This window comes from Megalobrama amblycephala, linkage group LG1 (genome assembly GCF_018812025.1).
Source record: "Megalobrama amblycephala isolate DHTTF-2021 linkage group LG1, ASM1881202v1, whole genome shotgun sequence".
NCBI classification, from domain to species: domain Eukaryota; kingdom Metazoa; phylum Chordata; class Actinopteri; order Cypriniformes; family Xenocyprididae; genus Megalobrama; species Megalobrama amblycephala.
This window is the reverse complement of record NC_063044.1, coordinates 65,143,098-65,158,904: the sequence shown is the minus strand read 5'-3', so window position 1 is coordinate 65,158,904 and position 15,807 is coordinate 65,143,098. Positions and strand designations below refer to the sequence as shown.

The 15,807-nt window shown below is 36.5% G+C and overlaps 2 protein-coding genes across 6 annotated transcripts in view; both read right to left on the bottom strand.

Moving 5' to 3' along the window:
* LOC125279924 (gastrula zinc finger protein XlCGF7.1-like) overlaps nt 1-15,807 on the bottom strand; it is a 33,703-nt gene that overhangs the window by 2,495 nt on the left and 15,401 nt on the right. Inside the window, exon 2 of one of the 3 annotated variants that reach the window (XM_048210088.1) lies at nt 1,806-1,978. In XM_048210088.1, the coding sequence (XP_048066045.1) occupies nt 1,806-1,884 (79 nt within the window). In that variant the 5' untranslated portion in view covers nt 1,885-1,978. Of the gene's footprint in view, nt 1-1,805; nt 2,106-15,807 lie in introns of those variants that run through there. The other 2 variants (XM_048210099.1, XM_048210078.1) reach the window with 2 other exon arrangements.
* LOC125279883 (gastrula zinc finger protein XlCGF8.2DB-like) lies at nt 4,275-14,119 on the bottom strand. Of its 3 annotated transcripts, none has more exons than XM_048210006.1 (2): nt 13,762-14,106; nt 4,275-5,918 (listed from the first exon to the last, which is right to left on the bottom strand). In XM_048210006.1, exons 1-2 carry the CDS (start codon nt 13,838-13,840, stop codon nt 5,158-5,160), a joined length of 840 nt encoding a protein of 279 aa, XP_048065963.1. In that variant the 5' UTR covers nt 13,841-14,106; the 3' UTR covers nt 4,275-5,157. The 3 variants fall into 3 exon arrangements, with proteins under 3 accessions (XP_048065963.1, XP_048065970.1, XP_048065976.1); XM_048210013.1 differs by lacking the exon at nt 13,762-14,106 and adding an exon at nt 8,168-8,473; XM_048210019.1 differs by lacking the exon at nt 4,275-5,918 and adding an exon at nt 11,153-12,716 and having other exon boundaries at nt 13,762-14,119.

The window sequence follows — 15,807 nt, the reverse complement described above, 5'->3', positions numbered from 1 at the left end:
ACTGCAGGAAGGTATGAGGAAAAGTCAGTTGCAGGAAGCTGACCTGTTTGGTGGCTGTGCATCTTGGAGCATCTCAATACTACCCCTCCCTCCTCCAAAAAGCAAAAGTGTGTGGATGAAGGTCCTTAGTAATACGGAGTTCCTTCAGTGTATTTAATGTGTTGTTTCAGTTTTACTCCTCTTTAAAACTTGCTGCCGCCATTGCACATTCTGACGACCCCTGGCCTCTTGACGTGGTGACGTAGACGCGAAGTAATAGGTTTAACTCGTTTACATGGCAGAATTTTTATTTTGTTCAGTTTATAGAAAGGTTTATCCCACTCCTCTCAAACTGATTACAATTTCATTCGGTTTGGGCATTTTTATTCCGATTGGGCTGTTTATAGCAGTTTCATTCGGATTGGACTTTTAAACTGATTACAATGTTCCATGAAAACACACCTACTGATTAGTGCACATTTGTCAACCTTTTGCTTATGCAAATAAATGAAGACAAAGTTTACTTTATATTATTGATATTGTAATGTGTTGTAAGCGGTTGTAACAACGTAAATTTATCTTCCTCATCCGAAATTGAATGAGCAGCAAAAGTAAAGCACATACATTTCAAAATAAGTGTCCTGCTGTATTTCTGCCTGTTCATTAATCAGTCAAGTAGTATGTATACCCAAAGGTTATGAAATTAGTCGTTGCGCACATCCCTAATATCAAATAACTCAACTGAATTTAAAATCATTGCAATAAATTTTAAATGAAACAAAGACAATAATAAATAATTATGTTTCCAGCCAAATCAACATCAAATGCAGCGGTATATGTGATGCACAAGATATCACAATAAATGCTCTGCTCACTGCTTGGACATGTATGGTTTGTTTGTGCATCTGGCATTTGTTTTCAGTTCCGATTTTAGTTTGGATTTTTTTTTTTCTTTCTTTTCACGAAAACCCACTTCACATTACCTATATTTGATGCTTTCCTCTATAACAGTGAATGTGACAGTTACAGTCACTACATTGTCTTAAAATGCATTGAATCCATTGAACATAATGTTATAATCTTATGACTAATATGTGAAAATCATAGTTCTGTCCTAAATCAGAACCTTTTTTATAAATATATATTTCAACACATGTGTAAACAAAACCAAATGCTTTTTTTGTTTGTTTGTTTAGATAAATTGTTCAGTGGGGATTTACCAGTATCCAGTTAGACTTGTGTACAAATCATTCAAGCGCCCCAAACTGAGTAATTTCTTATACATTTGATTCAAATGATTAAATATTAAACTGTAAAGATATTAAAGATTAATATGATTGTCGAAAGAATTCCAGGTGCAGTTCACGCTCAGCCAATAAGATTCAATGCGGCATTTTCATCGGTCTGTCGTCTATTCTGACTGGTTAATTACTTTTGACAACGTTTAATCCAGAAGCAAAAAGGATGTATTTCTAGTTCAAGAACAAAGAGAGATTCACGAGAGCACATGATGACACAGTTTAAGCGCACACAATATCTGAGAGAGAGGAAGCAGTTCATAAGAGAGCACTGCATACAGTGGAGAGCGCGCGTCCAGTTCTGTGGACGAACAAAAAATCCGCGAGCTTTCGCGCTACAATAATGCGATCTAACGAGGCAAAATAAAATATAAATCGTATCGCTGTCTGTTTAGTTGTATTTTTAAGACGTGGATTTAAGACATTTTAATGTTAATTTACGCCTTTTTTACATTAAATACTTTAAAACTTAAATTTAAAAATGTACCACAACAGTTATTAAAGATGAATGAAGAATAAGACACCAACCTCCTTGTTCCTCGTGTTTTATTCTCCAGGGTTCTGGTTCACTCATGTCCTCCTCACTCTCCTCTTTAACAAACACCATCTTCACAGCAGCAGATCTCAGTTCAGTTGATACTCCTCCAGATATTCCTGCTCGCTTCAAACTTTAGTCACGTCTGTGAATATGATTTATTGACCTGATTCAAAATGTATCTACATATCTGATAAAAGTACACTTCTAACAGTTTGTAGTCAGTATCACAACACAACACAACACCAGAGATCATGCTGAAAACTAATCTTCTTCCTCTGGGGTTTAATGGTGGTCGGCAAACACACGCATGTGTCTTACCGCCACCTACTGGACTGGAGTGTGAAGCTGTAGATACAACAAGTGAATAGGGAAATTAATTATATATCAATATTACTATGAATTATTTGATATTATTATGAAAATGTTGCCAATTATTACTCCCATTATTACACTTCTTTTTTCATTACATGTTGCTCCAAGAACACATTAATATGCAAATTAGAAACATTGTATAGTTTTATGTATAAACATGTGCATGCAAAAAGTGTTGTATAGGTAAATCAGTCTGCATTTCACAATAGTAGGTACCCATTGGCTTTTCTGAGATAGTATGAACTGAGGGATGTGAAATGTAAAAGCAGCGCAAATATTCAGTTTTTATTACTCAACAGGGCTAGTAAGGTTTTTTTAATGAACAGATAAATTGCTATATGAATCTCATTGTAAAGCATTATATATTGTGAAGGGTCATTTTATTACCGTTGTTGTAAAGCTGTGCTGGAATTTATTTACAACCATGTCTATTAATGGGTAAAGATACTGTAACTGTCACGTTCCTGTTCACTCCGGACTCCATTTCCCATAATCCTCCCTTGCCTATCACATGCACTCACTCCACTAATCACCTATTGCCACATACTCCTGAAGCTCTTTACCTGGACTATTTAAGACTCACTTACACACCACCTCATCGCGAGGTCTTGATTCACCCTGTGACAATTCTGAGCGTTTGTATCCTGCCTGTTTCCGGTTTATGATTCTCTGCCTTCGGACTGGTTATTGTTATCTGGACTGTGAACGATATCTGCCCGCCCTGATCTACTGCCTGTATCCTGACCACGATTCTGCCTGTCCCTTGCTGTCCCTGTTTGCCCCTGCTTTGACCCTGCCTGTATGACCACACTTACTTTTGTAATAAAGCTTGCAAATGGATTTCTGCCTGAGTCCCGCCTCGTTACAGTAACGTCTTCAGCTAGTCAGCTTGAGATCTTTCCCATCTAAACTGGTTATACCTCTTAAAGCTAAGGCCTAGTGCACACGTACACTTGCATTTTTCTAAACAGAGTTTTTCCTCATTCGTTTAAAAAAAAAAAAAAATTGCATCCACACAAGCACATTTTTTAAAAAAATCCCCGTCCACATGAAAACACAAAAACACACTTTCAAGCACTGTCATGCTTGGCCTATCAGAAACCTGGAAAAAAGTTTATAACTGGTTCCGGTAGGTTAACAGCATTGCCATTTTATTAAGGAATTTATTATTATTATTATTATTATTATTATTATTATTATTATTCCATAAACCAGAATAATACAAAGAGACATATTCATTCAAAGTTTAAAAAAACAAAACAAAAAAAAACATTGTCATAAGCAGTGACCTGCATAGTATTGCATTCTGTCACCTCTGTTCCACAATATAATGGGAGAACTGTGCATGTATGTTATAAGCCCTGTTAGCACATAGCAGCAATAAAGGAGACAACAGCGCGCACTCCGATGTCATTGGCCAAAATCTACACAACAACGATGTAACTGGAGTTTCTAAAAATCTTCACACTGGCCCGAGTTTTCAAAAAAGTTTGGTTTCAGTGACCGGATACTACGTTTGCATGTGGACGAATGGCCAAACCACATAGAAAAAGCGCTATTGAAAATACCCATATTTGTGTGGATAGGGCCTTAGTTTGCTCATCTTTGTTCTTATGTTCCTGCCATCATTAGTTGTCATGGTTACCAAGTATGTTACTAATTAGAGCACACCTGTTTTGTAGTTACTTTGCCTGCGTATTTGAGCCCATCAGTTCTTTCAGCTCATTGTCTGATGTTGATTCTTCTGTTATTTTATTAATGTTGCTTGACTATTGGAAGTACAACTACTCTCACCACTAATGCTCATTCATCACTCCATTAACCACTGAATTATCTCATTAAATCCAACACTGATTTAGTGTTACTTTTATCACCCTGTAGTGTGCTCACTCGTCTGTTTCATCCAATTATCTGGGCAAACCCATGTGGAAACTGGGGTCAAAATTGGCTGGGCCCCAGTTAGATAGCCCAGGTGAAACCCATTTGGGCCCCACATGTCTGTGCTGGCTGGAAAATTTCAATGGTAGGTAAAAGTTTACTCAGAAACGTCAATGCAGTAGTACACAGAGAAAGAATATGCACACTTGTATGTATACAGTACATTTATTTGTGTATCAGTTTTACATGTAAACAAATTCACACTTGCATGTTAATTTTTACACATTTCTTTCATGTCAAGTCATATATAATGAAAAAATAATTCTGGAAAAATGAAAGGTCTGTATTAAAAAAATAAAAATACATTTAATTGTACCTCCTCAAAGTACATAACACTACAAGTTCCCATAGTCTTTAGGAATTGAGCCAAAGTGACTGAGAAAAAGAAAAAAAGGCTAAAAACACTGTATTGTTCATGCCAGGCCAGTAGTTGGCGATGTCACTTTGTAAAGAATCACTATGCACCAATAGACTAAACGCTTAACAGGCATGATATCACCATTTTCACAAATTTGCATTATTGTAGTTTACATGGAGAAGATGACAGTATCATTTTCAAAAACTTGCACTTTAAAACCCGTTTTCAAAAGTTTGCATTTTTAGGCTCCCAAAACACCATTGTCATGTAAATGAATGGATAAAATCATAACTGTTCTTCTTCCAGTGATATTCCTGTGATCTTTTCTCCTTTGTAATGTCTCTCAGCCATCTCTTTTTCTACAGTTTTCCCTCTTTCTCACTCTCTCTCCTCCCCCATTTCGAGTGGACACGCCCCCTACTGCTGATTGGCTATGAGTGTTGTGCTGCTTGATCCGATCAACTTTCAACAGCGTTTCTCAGAAATTGCTTACTCTACCTTTAAATTGCCTTTCTGCAGAGTGAGAATAGTGCAGATGAGATCAGACTCCTGATCTATTTAAAACTCTTCTCACAGAGATGACGTATGTAAGACTCTCTTCAGTGTGAATTCTCATGTAGTTCCACATTGAGAGCAGGTGAAATTCTCTTCTTTTATGTTATTTATGGCCTTTTTCAAGTATGAATCAACATGTGCTTCTTCAGGCTTCTTTTACATGTGAAAGTGTTTCCACATTGAGAACAAGTAAATGGCTTTTCTGAAGTGTGTATTAACAAATGATATGTAACAATGTGATTCTTAAGGCTTCCTTTATGTCTGAAAGTGTTTCCACATTGAGAACAGGTAAACGACTTTTCTCCAGTATGAATTAACAAATGATACTTAAGGTGAGCTTTCTGTGTAAAACTCTTTCCACACTGAGAGCAGGTGAAAGGCTTTTTTCCAGCATGAATTAGCATGTGAGTATTAAGGTTTTCTTTACGTGTGAAACTCTTTCCACACTGAGAGCAGGCGAAAGGCCTTTTTCCAGCATGAATTAACATGTGAGTATTAAGGCTTCCTTTACGTGTGAAAGTTTTTCCACACTGAGAGCAGCTGAAAGGCTTTTCTGAAGTGTGAGATACCAAATGATCATTAAGGTGTCCTTTCTTTGTAAATGTCCTTCCACACTGGGAGCAGGTGAAAGGCTTTTTTCCCGTATGAAGTAACATGTGAGTCGTTAGGCTTCCTCTATGTTTGAAAGTCTTTCCACACTGAGAACAGCTAAATAGCCTTCTGACTTCTGTTATTTGAATGCTGCTTTGTGAGCAACTGTTTTCAGTTTTGGAGCAACTCAATGATTTTTCTTCAGCGGTGTCATCATGAGCTTTCTGAAGCTGATATTTCTCCTCCACTTCATTCAGATCTTCTCTTTCCTCTTTCACTTTCACCAGGCCTAAAAAGAAAACATTAAAATTATGAAAATAAATTGGGACAATTGGAAAATAAAAGGAAATTAGGGTACGTTTAAACGACAATGTATTAAAAATGGAAAGTTTTTCCTTTTTCCCTACTAAAAAGTTGCAGACAAATAAAAATGTAGTTGTCCAAAGGACAAGCACAAAACAAGGCTTGATGTCGAGCACTTTTGTATTTATATTCTCTACTTTAATGGTAGCATCACTCTTATATTTGATACTGACACAAAGGAGAAGGCACAGGCCTACAGAAAGATTTTAATGTCATCAGATGTAGCTTTGCACACTACCAGCATCTAAAGAATGATTTTGATCTGCATTTTATTGTTCATAGCAGAGGGCTCTCTCAACGTGTTATATTTTACAGTTTGTCAATTGATACAAAGTCTTTGCATACAACATTAATATGATTGGGACTGTCTTCTTATACATGATATTTTAATCGTATACACTTGTAATATAACGTTGTGAATTCTTTGGGCTTATTTGCTGTGTCTCGGAGTTATTGACTACATTACTTCAAGTTCATCTGTGCGTGATTTTGTGCAAATACTAGTTGTAATATTTTTATTTTGTAAAAATATTTGCATTATCTTATATGGGATGTGTTCCGTTGAGTAAACCTTCAGTTTATGGGGTTTGATTCTCTTCAGCTTCAGCGTGCGCAGCTCAAAACAGCAATGTTTACTACTGTAATATTAAAACTTTAATGTTTTCAAAAAATGAAAGCATTATTTTTTTAATAACTAGCACTTATATTGTTCTCGTATTATTTTCATAAACACATGGTTTGGTTAATAAGGATCACAAACAATAACAGAGTTTTTCCTCAAATCATCTCATTTTGATAATAAAATTTACGTTATTAACGTTACACACGCTGAATGAACACCCCTAAACTGAAGCGCTTTGCTAGGTTAATTAACTCAACGGAACACATCCTATATATGGTAATTCATATATATTTATACAAGATAAACATAAAATTACAACTTATATTTGCACAAAATCATGCGCGCATGAACTTGAACTAGTAACGTAGTCAGAATAGCTCCTGTTGTGGATGCGTTCTTCCCTTAACAACACGCCGAAACACAGCAACCAGAATTCACAATATTTTAATACAATAGTGTAGACAATTAAAATGTTATTAATACAGCCACAATCGTAGATAATGTTTTGTGTTGCTGTTTGAGCACTCGCGCTGAAGCTAAAGATGACCATCAATGAAGCGCTGCTGTGTTAGTTGCCATCTCGGACACAAATATGGCGGCGGGCATAGCGGAAGTGACGTCTTTGAAACTCATGGATAGGTAGGTCTAAATCTGAGTGATCACTTATATCAATGCTATATATCGTCCAGCACTAAAACTTGTATAGTTTTTGTCAGTGTTTATATAAAAACACCCAATTATGCAGAAATTAATATAAGATGGTAAATATTTAATAAATGAGATGTCAACACAATATAACAATACAATATATATGGTATGATTTTACCTCAAAATCCAACAATTTGACACAAAATGATAACTGCAAATCCATGTTTCTCTGCCTGGAGTCCAGCTGTTTCTGTGAATTGCATTGCTTCTTTTTTCTGTAGCTTTCGGCAGTCTTTAAATATATACCTCAGGTTTTGTATCAAAGCTATTTGTACAGTCAATCACGAAGCTCTTTCAGTGTTTTGTGTGTTTTTCGCGGCATTCACGCTGTCTGTGCTGAAAACCAATGCTGCCACTCAGTGGGCGTGACAGTCATAACGGTCGACGGAGATGTCACGTGCCTCTATTCTGACTGTTTTGCCTACAAAAATGCGTCATCCCTGAGGCACTCTATAACTTTTGACAACGTTTAATCTAGAAGCAAAAAGAATGTATTTCTAGTTCAAGAACACGGAGAGATTCACGAGTGCACAGGACACAGTTTAAGCGCACACAATATCTGAGTGAGAGGAGAAGCAGTTCTGTTCATAAGAGAGCACTGCATACAGTGGAGAGCGCGCGTCCAGTTCTGTGGACGAGCAAAGTAAATCCGCAAGCCCTCGCGCTACAATAATGCGATCTAACGAGGCAAAATAAAATATAAATCGTATCGCTGCCTGTTTAGTTGTATTTTAAGACGTGTATTTAAGTAATTTTAATGTTAATTTACGACTTCAAGACTTAATCAATTCAAGACTTAATGTAGCACAACAGTTATTAAATATGAATGAAGAATAGACACCAACCTCCTTGTTCCTGTTTTATTCTCCAGGGTTCTGGTTCACTCATGTCCTCCTCACTCTCCTCTTTAACAAACACCATCTTCACAGCAGCAGATCTCTGTTCAGTTAATACTCCTCCAGATATTCCTGCTTGCTTCAAACCTTACTACCGTCTGTGTGGATGGGAATTTTACTGGTATTCATTGAATTGATACAAAATGTGACTTTCTATAGTACACTTCTAGTTTGTGTTAAGCTAGTATCACAACACAACACCAGAGATCATACTGAAACTGAACTTCTTCCTCTGAGGTTTAATGATGGTTGACAAACACACGCATGTGTCTTCCGCCACCCACTGGACTGGAGTGTGAAGCGTCCATAGGCGGGAAAATAATTTGGGATGGGGAAAGGGGAACCGTTTCTTTTTCTTTAAAAATATTTGCATAACGAAATGAAAAGGACTTTGAAATTTGCTAAAATTATATAGCCTATTCTATGAGTATTGGAGTTATATAAATACAGTCTTGAGTGAGGAGAAGAAAAGAGAAACGAGAGATTCCAAATTTTTCCAGTCAAATATTTCAGTGAAAATCACAGATGTTCCCCAATGTTTAACTTTTGGGACACTTTTGGTATATTAAACACCAATAAATTTAGAAATGTTTCAAAACATTGGTTGGTGCAATGGTGCAAAACATTGGTTTCTCCTCCCCCATTATGAGTCGACACCCCCCCAATTGATGATTGGCCTGTTCATTGAATCTTATTAGACCGTTAGCGATCTCGCTCAAAAATGACCAAAGAGTTTTGATATGTTTCCTGTTTAAAACTTGACTCTTCTGTAGTTACATCGTGTACTAAGAGCGACGGAAAATGAAAAGTTGGATTTTCTAGGCCATTATGGCTAATCATTTAACTATGCTAAGCTATGCTAAAAGTGGTACCACCAGACATGGGGTGCTTCTCAATATCCCTCCTCGTCTCCTCGCTCCTCCGTCCTCTATGACCCGGAAAACGATCGAGCTCAGCCATCTTGAAGGACATCTCAATTCTCTAATTGCACCGCGAGGAGGTGAGGAACGAGGAGTGAGGAGGCTTCCTGAGGAGTCATGAGCGAGGATACACAGGTGCATCCTTTGCGGAAGTCTTTCTCGTTGAGAAACGTGACGCACGCATCTCCTCCCCCTTTATATCTCTCACAATAATTTAAATTGAAATTAACTTTATACCTCATATATTTCAACGGGGCATCTTGCTTTATTAATATTTATTATAATTTTTTTAAATAACCAAACTTTAATAACATATGGAGAGATCCCTGGAGTGCAGCTGATGACGCTTTGAAGTGACGCTAAAGGGAGCGAGGATATCATTACACTTGATTCAATTCCTACCTCCTCGCATATTTTCCTTGCGTCCTTCCCTCGCATCCTGAAGGGGTGGAGCTAAGACGTGAGGAAAGGAAGCAAGGAAAGGAAACGAGGATGCACAAATAAGAATTGAGAAGCACCCCTGGAGATCGGTTGAATGGATTTGAAAACGGTAAAACTCAACTGTTTAATTCTAGGGGAGTTGGAAAATGAGACTTATAAGAGTGTTTCTTTAAAAGGTTGTTGTGTTGACCTTGATTTATTGCAACATTAAGGTGTTCAGTTTTATTTTGATTTTAGAAAATAAACTTGATTTCTCATCTTACAAATCAATTATTTTGTATTTTCACTGGCAGTCTCTTAGGACTAGTGCATCTCTGAACCTACATTCAGCATAAATAAAAATACCTAAGTACTGTTAAAATCAGATACTTTAAGACTTTTACTCAAGTCGTATTGGAATTGGTTACTTGTAACTTGTAGTGGAGTCATTTTTGATGTAAGGTATCAGCACTTTTACTCAAGTATGGTTTTCAGGTACTCTTTACACTTCTGAAGTTTACTCAGAAAAGTCAATGCTATAGTACACAGAGAAAGAATATGCACATTTATATGTATACAGTACATTTATTTGTGTAGCAATGTGTTACATGTAAACTGAAAATTCACACTTGCATGTCTATTTTTACACATTTCTTTCATGAGAAGTCATAATATAGTGAAAAATAGAAGTTCTGTAAAAAAAAAAAAAACTAAATTGTACCTCCTCACAGTACATAAGACTACAAGTTCCCATATTCTTGGTGGACATTGGTAGAAATTTATGGAGTATATGTGTGTTTGACATATCTCATATATAGCTCATAAATGAACGGATCATTTAGCATGTGAAGGCTCACGTGATGAAAGAATGTTTGGATATTGTCTGAGAATCAACTCATCAGTTCTGATCAGAAATCCATAAACATTGTTATTTTGTAAATTGTACAATTATTCTTACTCTTTGTAGACATGTGCCAAAATACATGAATTTGCCTAAACAATGAGTTCACTTTCAAATGAAAATTAGCCCAAGCTTTACTCACCCTCAAGCCATCCTAGGTGTATATGACTCTCTTCTTTCTGATGAACACAATCTGAGAAATATTAAAAAATATCCTGATGCATCCAAGCTTTATAATGGCAGTAAGCGAGGATTAACAAGTATGAGCTGAAGAAAATGTCTTCATCCACATCCATCCATCATAAACTCCACGCAGCTCTGGGGGTTGATAAAGACCTTCTGAAGCAAAGCAATGCATTTATGTAAAAAAATATCCATATTTAACAAGTTATGAAGTAAAATATCGAGCTTCCGCCAGACCGTTTTCTGTATTCAAAGTACAAAGAAATGTAAACATGGATATTTGTTTTTACACAAATGCATCACTTCACTTCACTTCAGAAAGCCTTTATTAACCAACCCAGAGTCATGTGGAATACACATTTATGATGGATGGATGTGGATGGAGGCACTTTATTCAGCTCATACTCATGTTCACTGCCATTATAAAGCTTGGATGCGTCAGGATATTTATTAATATTTCACAGATTGTGTTCTTCAGAGAGAAGAAAGTCATATACACCTAGGATGGTTTGAGGATGAGCAAAGCATGGGCTAATTTTCATTTCAAAGTGAACTAATCCTTTAAATTAATGAGAAATTAAAATCTGGTATGAACAGGAAACTAATTGTTGAGACCTGCACTTATAGTTTTGAGAGAAAAAAAAAAAAAAAATCTAATTTAGGAATTGAGCCAAAGTGACTCAGAAAAAGAAAAAGAAAAAGAAAAAAAATCACTCTGGGCTTGCTTTCAACATCTGTTAAAACATAAAAATGCAAGAAATGTTAATATGTTAATTGTGCTTTGTTACTGCTCTTCTGAACTGATAGTTGAACTCTCTAGCTAACATTAGCTACCAGCTAAAACCTTTTTTCCAAAAGGGGTGCCAAGTAGGGTACGATTACACCACAATGATGTACATATAGATGACAACATTATCAAATCCATCCGTTCACACACATCTGGGAAAAAACTAAAAACATTGTATTGCTCATGCCATGCATTTTTAGGCCGCCAAAACACCATTGTCATGTAAATGAACGGATAAAATCATAACTGTTCTTTTCCAGTGATTTTCCTGTGATATTTTTCTCTTTTGTAATGTCTCTCAGCCATCTCTTTTTCTAGTTTTTTTCCCCTTTCTCACTCTCTCTCCTCCCCCATTATGAGTCGACACGCCCCCAATTGCTGATTGGCTTAGAGTGTTTCTCAGAAATTGCTTACTGTACCTTTAAATTGGCTTTCTGCAGAGTGAGAATAGTGCTCCATTTAAAACTCTTCTCACATGAATGATGTCTGTAAGACATCTCTTCAGTGTGAATTCTCATGTAGTTCCACATTGAGAGCAGGTATAAGACCTTTTTCAAGTATGAACTAACATGTGCTTCTTCAGGCTTCTTTTACATGTGAAAGTCTTTCCACATTGAGAGCAGGTAAAAGACTTTTCTGAAGTGTGAATAGACAAATGAGACTTAAGGTGAGCTTTCTGTGTAAAACTCTTTCCACACTGAGAGCAGGCGAAAGGCCTTTTTCCAGCATGAATTAACATGTGAGTATTAAGGTTTTCTTTACGTGTGAAACTCTTTCCACACTGAGAGCAGGTGAAAGGCCTTTTTCCAGCATGAATTAACATGTGATTCTTAAGGCTTCCTTTACGTGTGAAAGTGTTTCCACACTGAGAGCAGCTGAAAGGCTTTTCTGAAGTGTGAGATACCAAATGATCATTAAGTTGTCTTTTCGTTGTAAACGTCTTTCTACACTGAGGGCAGGCGAAAGGCTTTTCTCCAGTATGAATTAACATGTGATCATTAAGGTGTGATTTCTTAGTAAAACTCTTTCCACACTGGGAGCAGGTGAAAGGCTTTATTCCCGTATGAAGTAACATGTGACTCTTAAGGCTTCCTTTATGTTTAAAACTGTTTCCACACTGAGAGCAGCTGAATAGCCTTCTGACTTCTGTTATTTGAATGATGCTTTGTGAGCAACTGTTTTCAGTTTTGGAGCAACTCAATGGTTTTTCTTCAGCGGTGTCATCATGAGCTTTCTGAAGCTGATATTTCTCCTCCACTTCATTCAGATCTTCTCTGATCTCAACCTCTTGAGAAGAATTCAAAACAAATGAAGAGTTATTCAGTTATCAAAATAAACTTAGTTATCATGTTGCAATAAAAATTCAATATGTGGGGTTTTTATAGCCTATTTACAACATATGATAAAGTTAATCACACGACCAAAAGTGCTGAATTCCTGAATATCACCTTGATTGAAATTGTGACTAATTTCATACAACAGTTCAAAAAACAAGTAGTTAATACTAATCACTTATGTTTTAGGTGCAATCTTGACTTTTTTTTATTTTTTTTTATTGTAGCAGTGAAAATGGTCCCAAACAAAGCAGAACCAGCACATCTCGCAGCTCAGCCGTTTTGACTGATTCAGCATTTTGAACGAATCGGTTGAGTGAAGATTCAATGGCCGAATCATAAACAACTGCTTCATTCTCAAACGATTCAGCCTTTTGATGAATCGTTTGAATAAATGACTCAGTGGCTCACTCATTAAGACGATCACTTGCCGCCATCTACGGGTGGTTTAATTTTAAAAGTATACATTTCCCACCAACATTTCTTATTTGTATATTGAAAAATATTTAAAGAATCTCATTACATTATTGAATGCAGTTGTAAATTATTTAATTTGGTAACATCCCTATAGTGTCTTACTATTTATATTTATCAAATGTAAGAATTTGAAATAAAAGATGAAACAAATTTAATTAGATTGGGTATACCCTTTATAAAAGGTTAATAAAATTCCATTAAGGGTAAATATCACAGATATTCAGATTTAAATTGCTGATAAAACATTGATGAGAATGTCGCTTGCTTCAGAATAAATTATATTTACAACACATACACAAAAAATTAAATTTTGTAAATTTGTAAATAACGCCACGATTCCAAAAAGCAACGAGGGGAAAATATAATTTTTCGTATGTTCAGTTGTATTATAAAACGTGGATTTAAGACATTTTAATGTTAATTTACGCCTTGTTATACATTATTACACCTATTTACATTAAAAAAATAAGACTTAATTTAGCACAACAGTTATTAAATATGAATGAAGAATAGACACCAACCTCCTTGTTCCTCGTGTTTTATTCTCCAGGGTTCTGGTTCACTCATGTCCTCCTCACTCTCCTCTTTAACAAACACCATCTTCACAGCAGCAGATCTCAGTTCAGTTGATGCTCCTCCAGATATTCCTGCTTGCTTCAAACTTACTCACGTCTATGAGGATGATTTATTGACCTGATTCAAAATGTATCTTTCTTAACTAAAATTATCACATCAGTATCAGCATCACAACACAACACCAGAGATCATTCTGAAAACTAATCTTCTTCCTCTGAGGTTTAATGGTGGTTGGCAAACACACGCATGTGTCTTACCGCCACCCACTGGACTAGAGTGTGAAGCGTCAAGATGAGGGATGCCCACACTTTTTTTGCGTGATGATCTACTTTTAAACTGATCAATTCAATGAGATCTACCAACCAAACAAAAAAAAAAAAAAACGCAGTTTAATTTCGCAGTTTAATTTAATTGAAATACATTTCAAATGCTTCTTACTTCAATTGCATGTATGTACATGGAACTGTACAGGAGAAAAAAATATTAATAAATGCTCATTGTTGTTCAGTTTTTACACTAAAATCAAAACACCTACAGCACAACATCACAATAGCCAGCTGATTTAAATTACCTTATTCTGACGACTTGCACTGAATCGAATCTGACAGTTTTGCATAATCTAGGCAGTAGCTGCTGATAGTCTCAAACAGGCCTCCAAATTGTCATTAGTCATGGTTGACCGGTGTTTTGATTTAATAATCTTCATGTGATAAAAGGCTGCTTCACATAAATAAGTTGAGCCAAACAGTACAGTTAGTGAGGTTGCACATTTTCTGAGATTTGGATACTTGTCTTCAGATTTCCCATTTCTGAGGCCAGGGAATCAACCTCATGCTCATCTCCAAATGGAAAGCACATGAACGTAACGATTGGCTCAAGTAAAGCAAAGTCTTGAAAATGTATGTCAAAGTCTGACCTGACCTTTTCAATTTGCTCAATGTAGCGCTCACTGTTCAGTTGTGCAGGCTCCTTTCCTTGCTTATGCAGTTCAGAAGCAATGTTTTGGAAGTTGCCTAATTCGTGACGCTGCAGCTTAGATGTGAGTAACTGCAGTTTTCGTTTGAAAGCATTAACTAAGCTGATCATGTTGACCACCATCTTCTCTTTACCTTGTAGCTCTAAATTTAGCTCATTCAGCATGTTGGCAGGTCAGTCAAAAAAGCCAAATCTAAAAGCCACTGCTCATCCTCAATTTGTTTGTATTCTGTATTTTTTGTAGATAGGAGAAACTCTTTTATCTCAGGCAGCAGCTCGCGAAATCTTTCCAAGAATTTGCCCCTGCTTAACCACCTGACATCTGTATGGAGCAGGAGATTGGTGTGGCTGCTGCAGTCGGCTTCCTCCAAATAGAGTGCCACAGGGATGACGCGTTTTTGTAGGCCAACCCGGAAGTTAGCAGCGCACGGGTTCCCTCGACTGAAAGCCTATTCATTTTTCCCATAGACTTTTGGAAAATTGCAGAAAATAAGCTCTGTGTTTAACAAAGGGTTATGACACTTAAACGTTTTGTCTATCAAGATAATCTTTACAAGTTAACACAACATTTATAGATTTTGAAGCCTAAATAAAGTCGTCAGATATAAAAGGCTAACAGTAGGCTATAAACGGACTACAGCTACTATGTTTTATGTCATAGATCAAACATGAAAGTATTTAGAGGCTTTGTTTACCACAGACCTTATTTCAGGCGATTTAGCAAAAACCCATTCAAAAAACCCATAGACTTTACTGCTTTGGAACCGGAAGTCTTAAAATCGCTTCTGGGTTTTGCCTATAAAAACGCGTCATCCCTGGGGCACTCTGTAGGCATGAAACAGCCATCTCTGAAGTGAGCGTGCACGTATTGAACACAGGGCCGGATTATCCATAGACGGGATTGGGCGAGTGCCCTGGGGCACCAGTCAATAGGGGGGCACCAAGTGATTAAGATTTTTTTTTTTTTTTTTTTTAAATCATGTTTTGTATATATTTAGCTGGAAAGATACGAATAC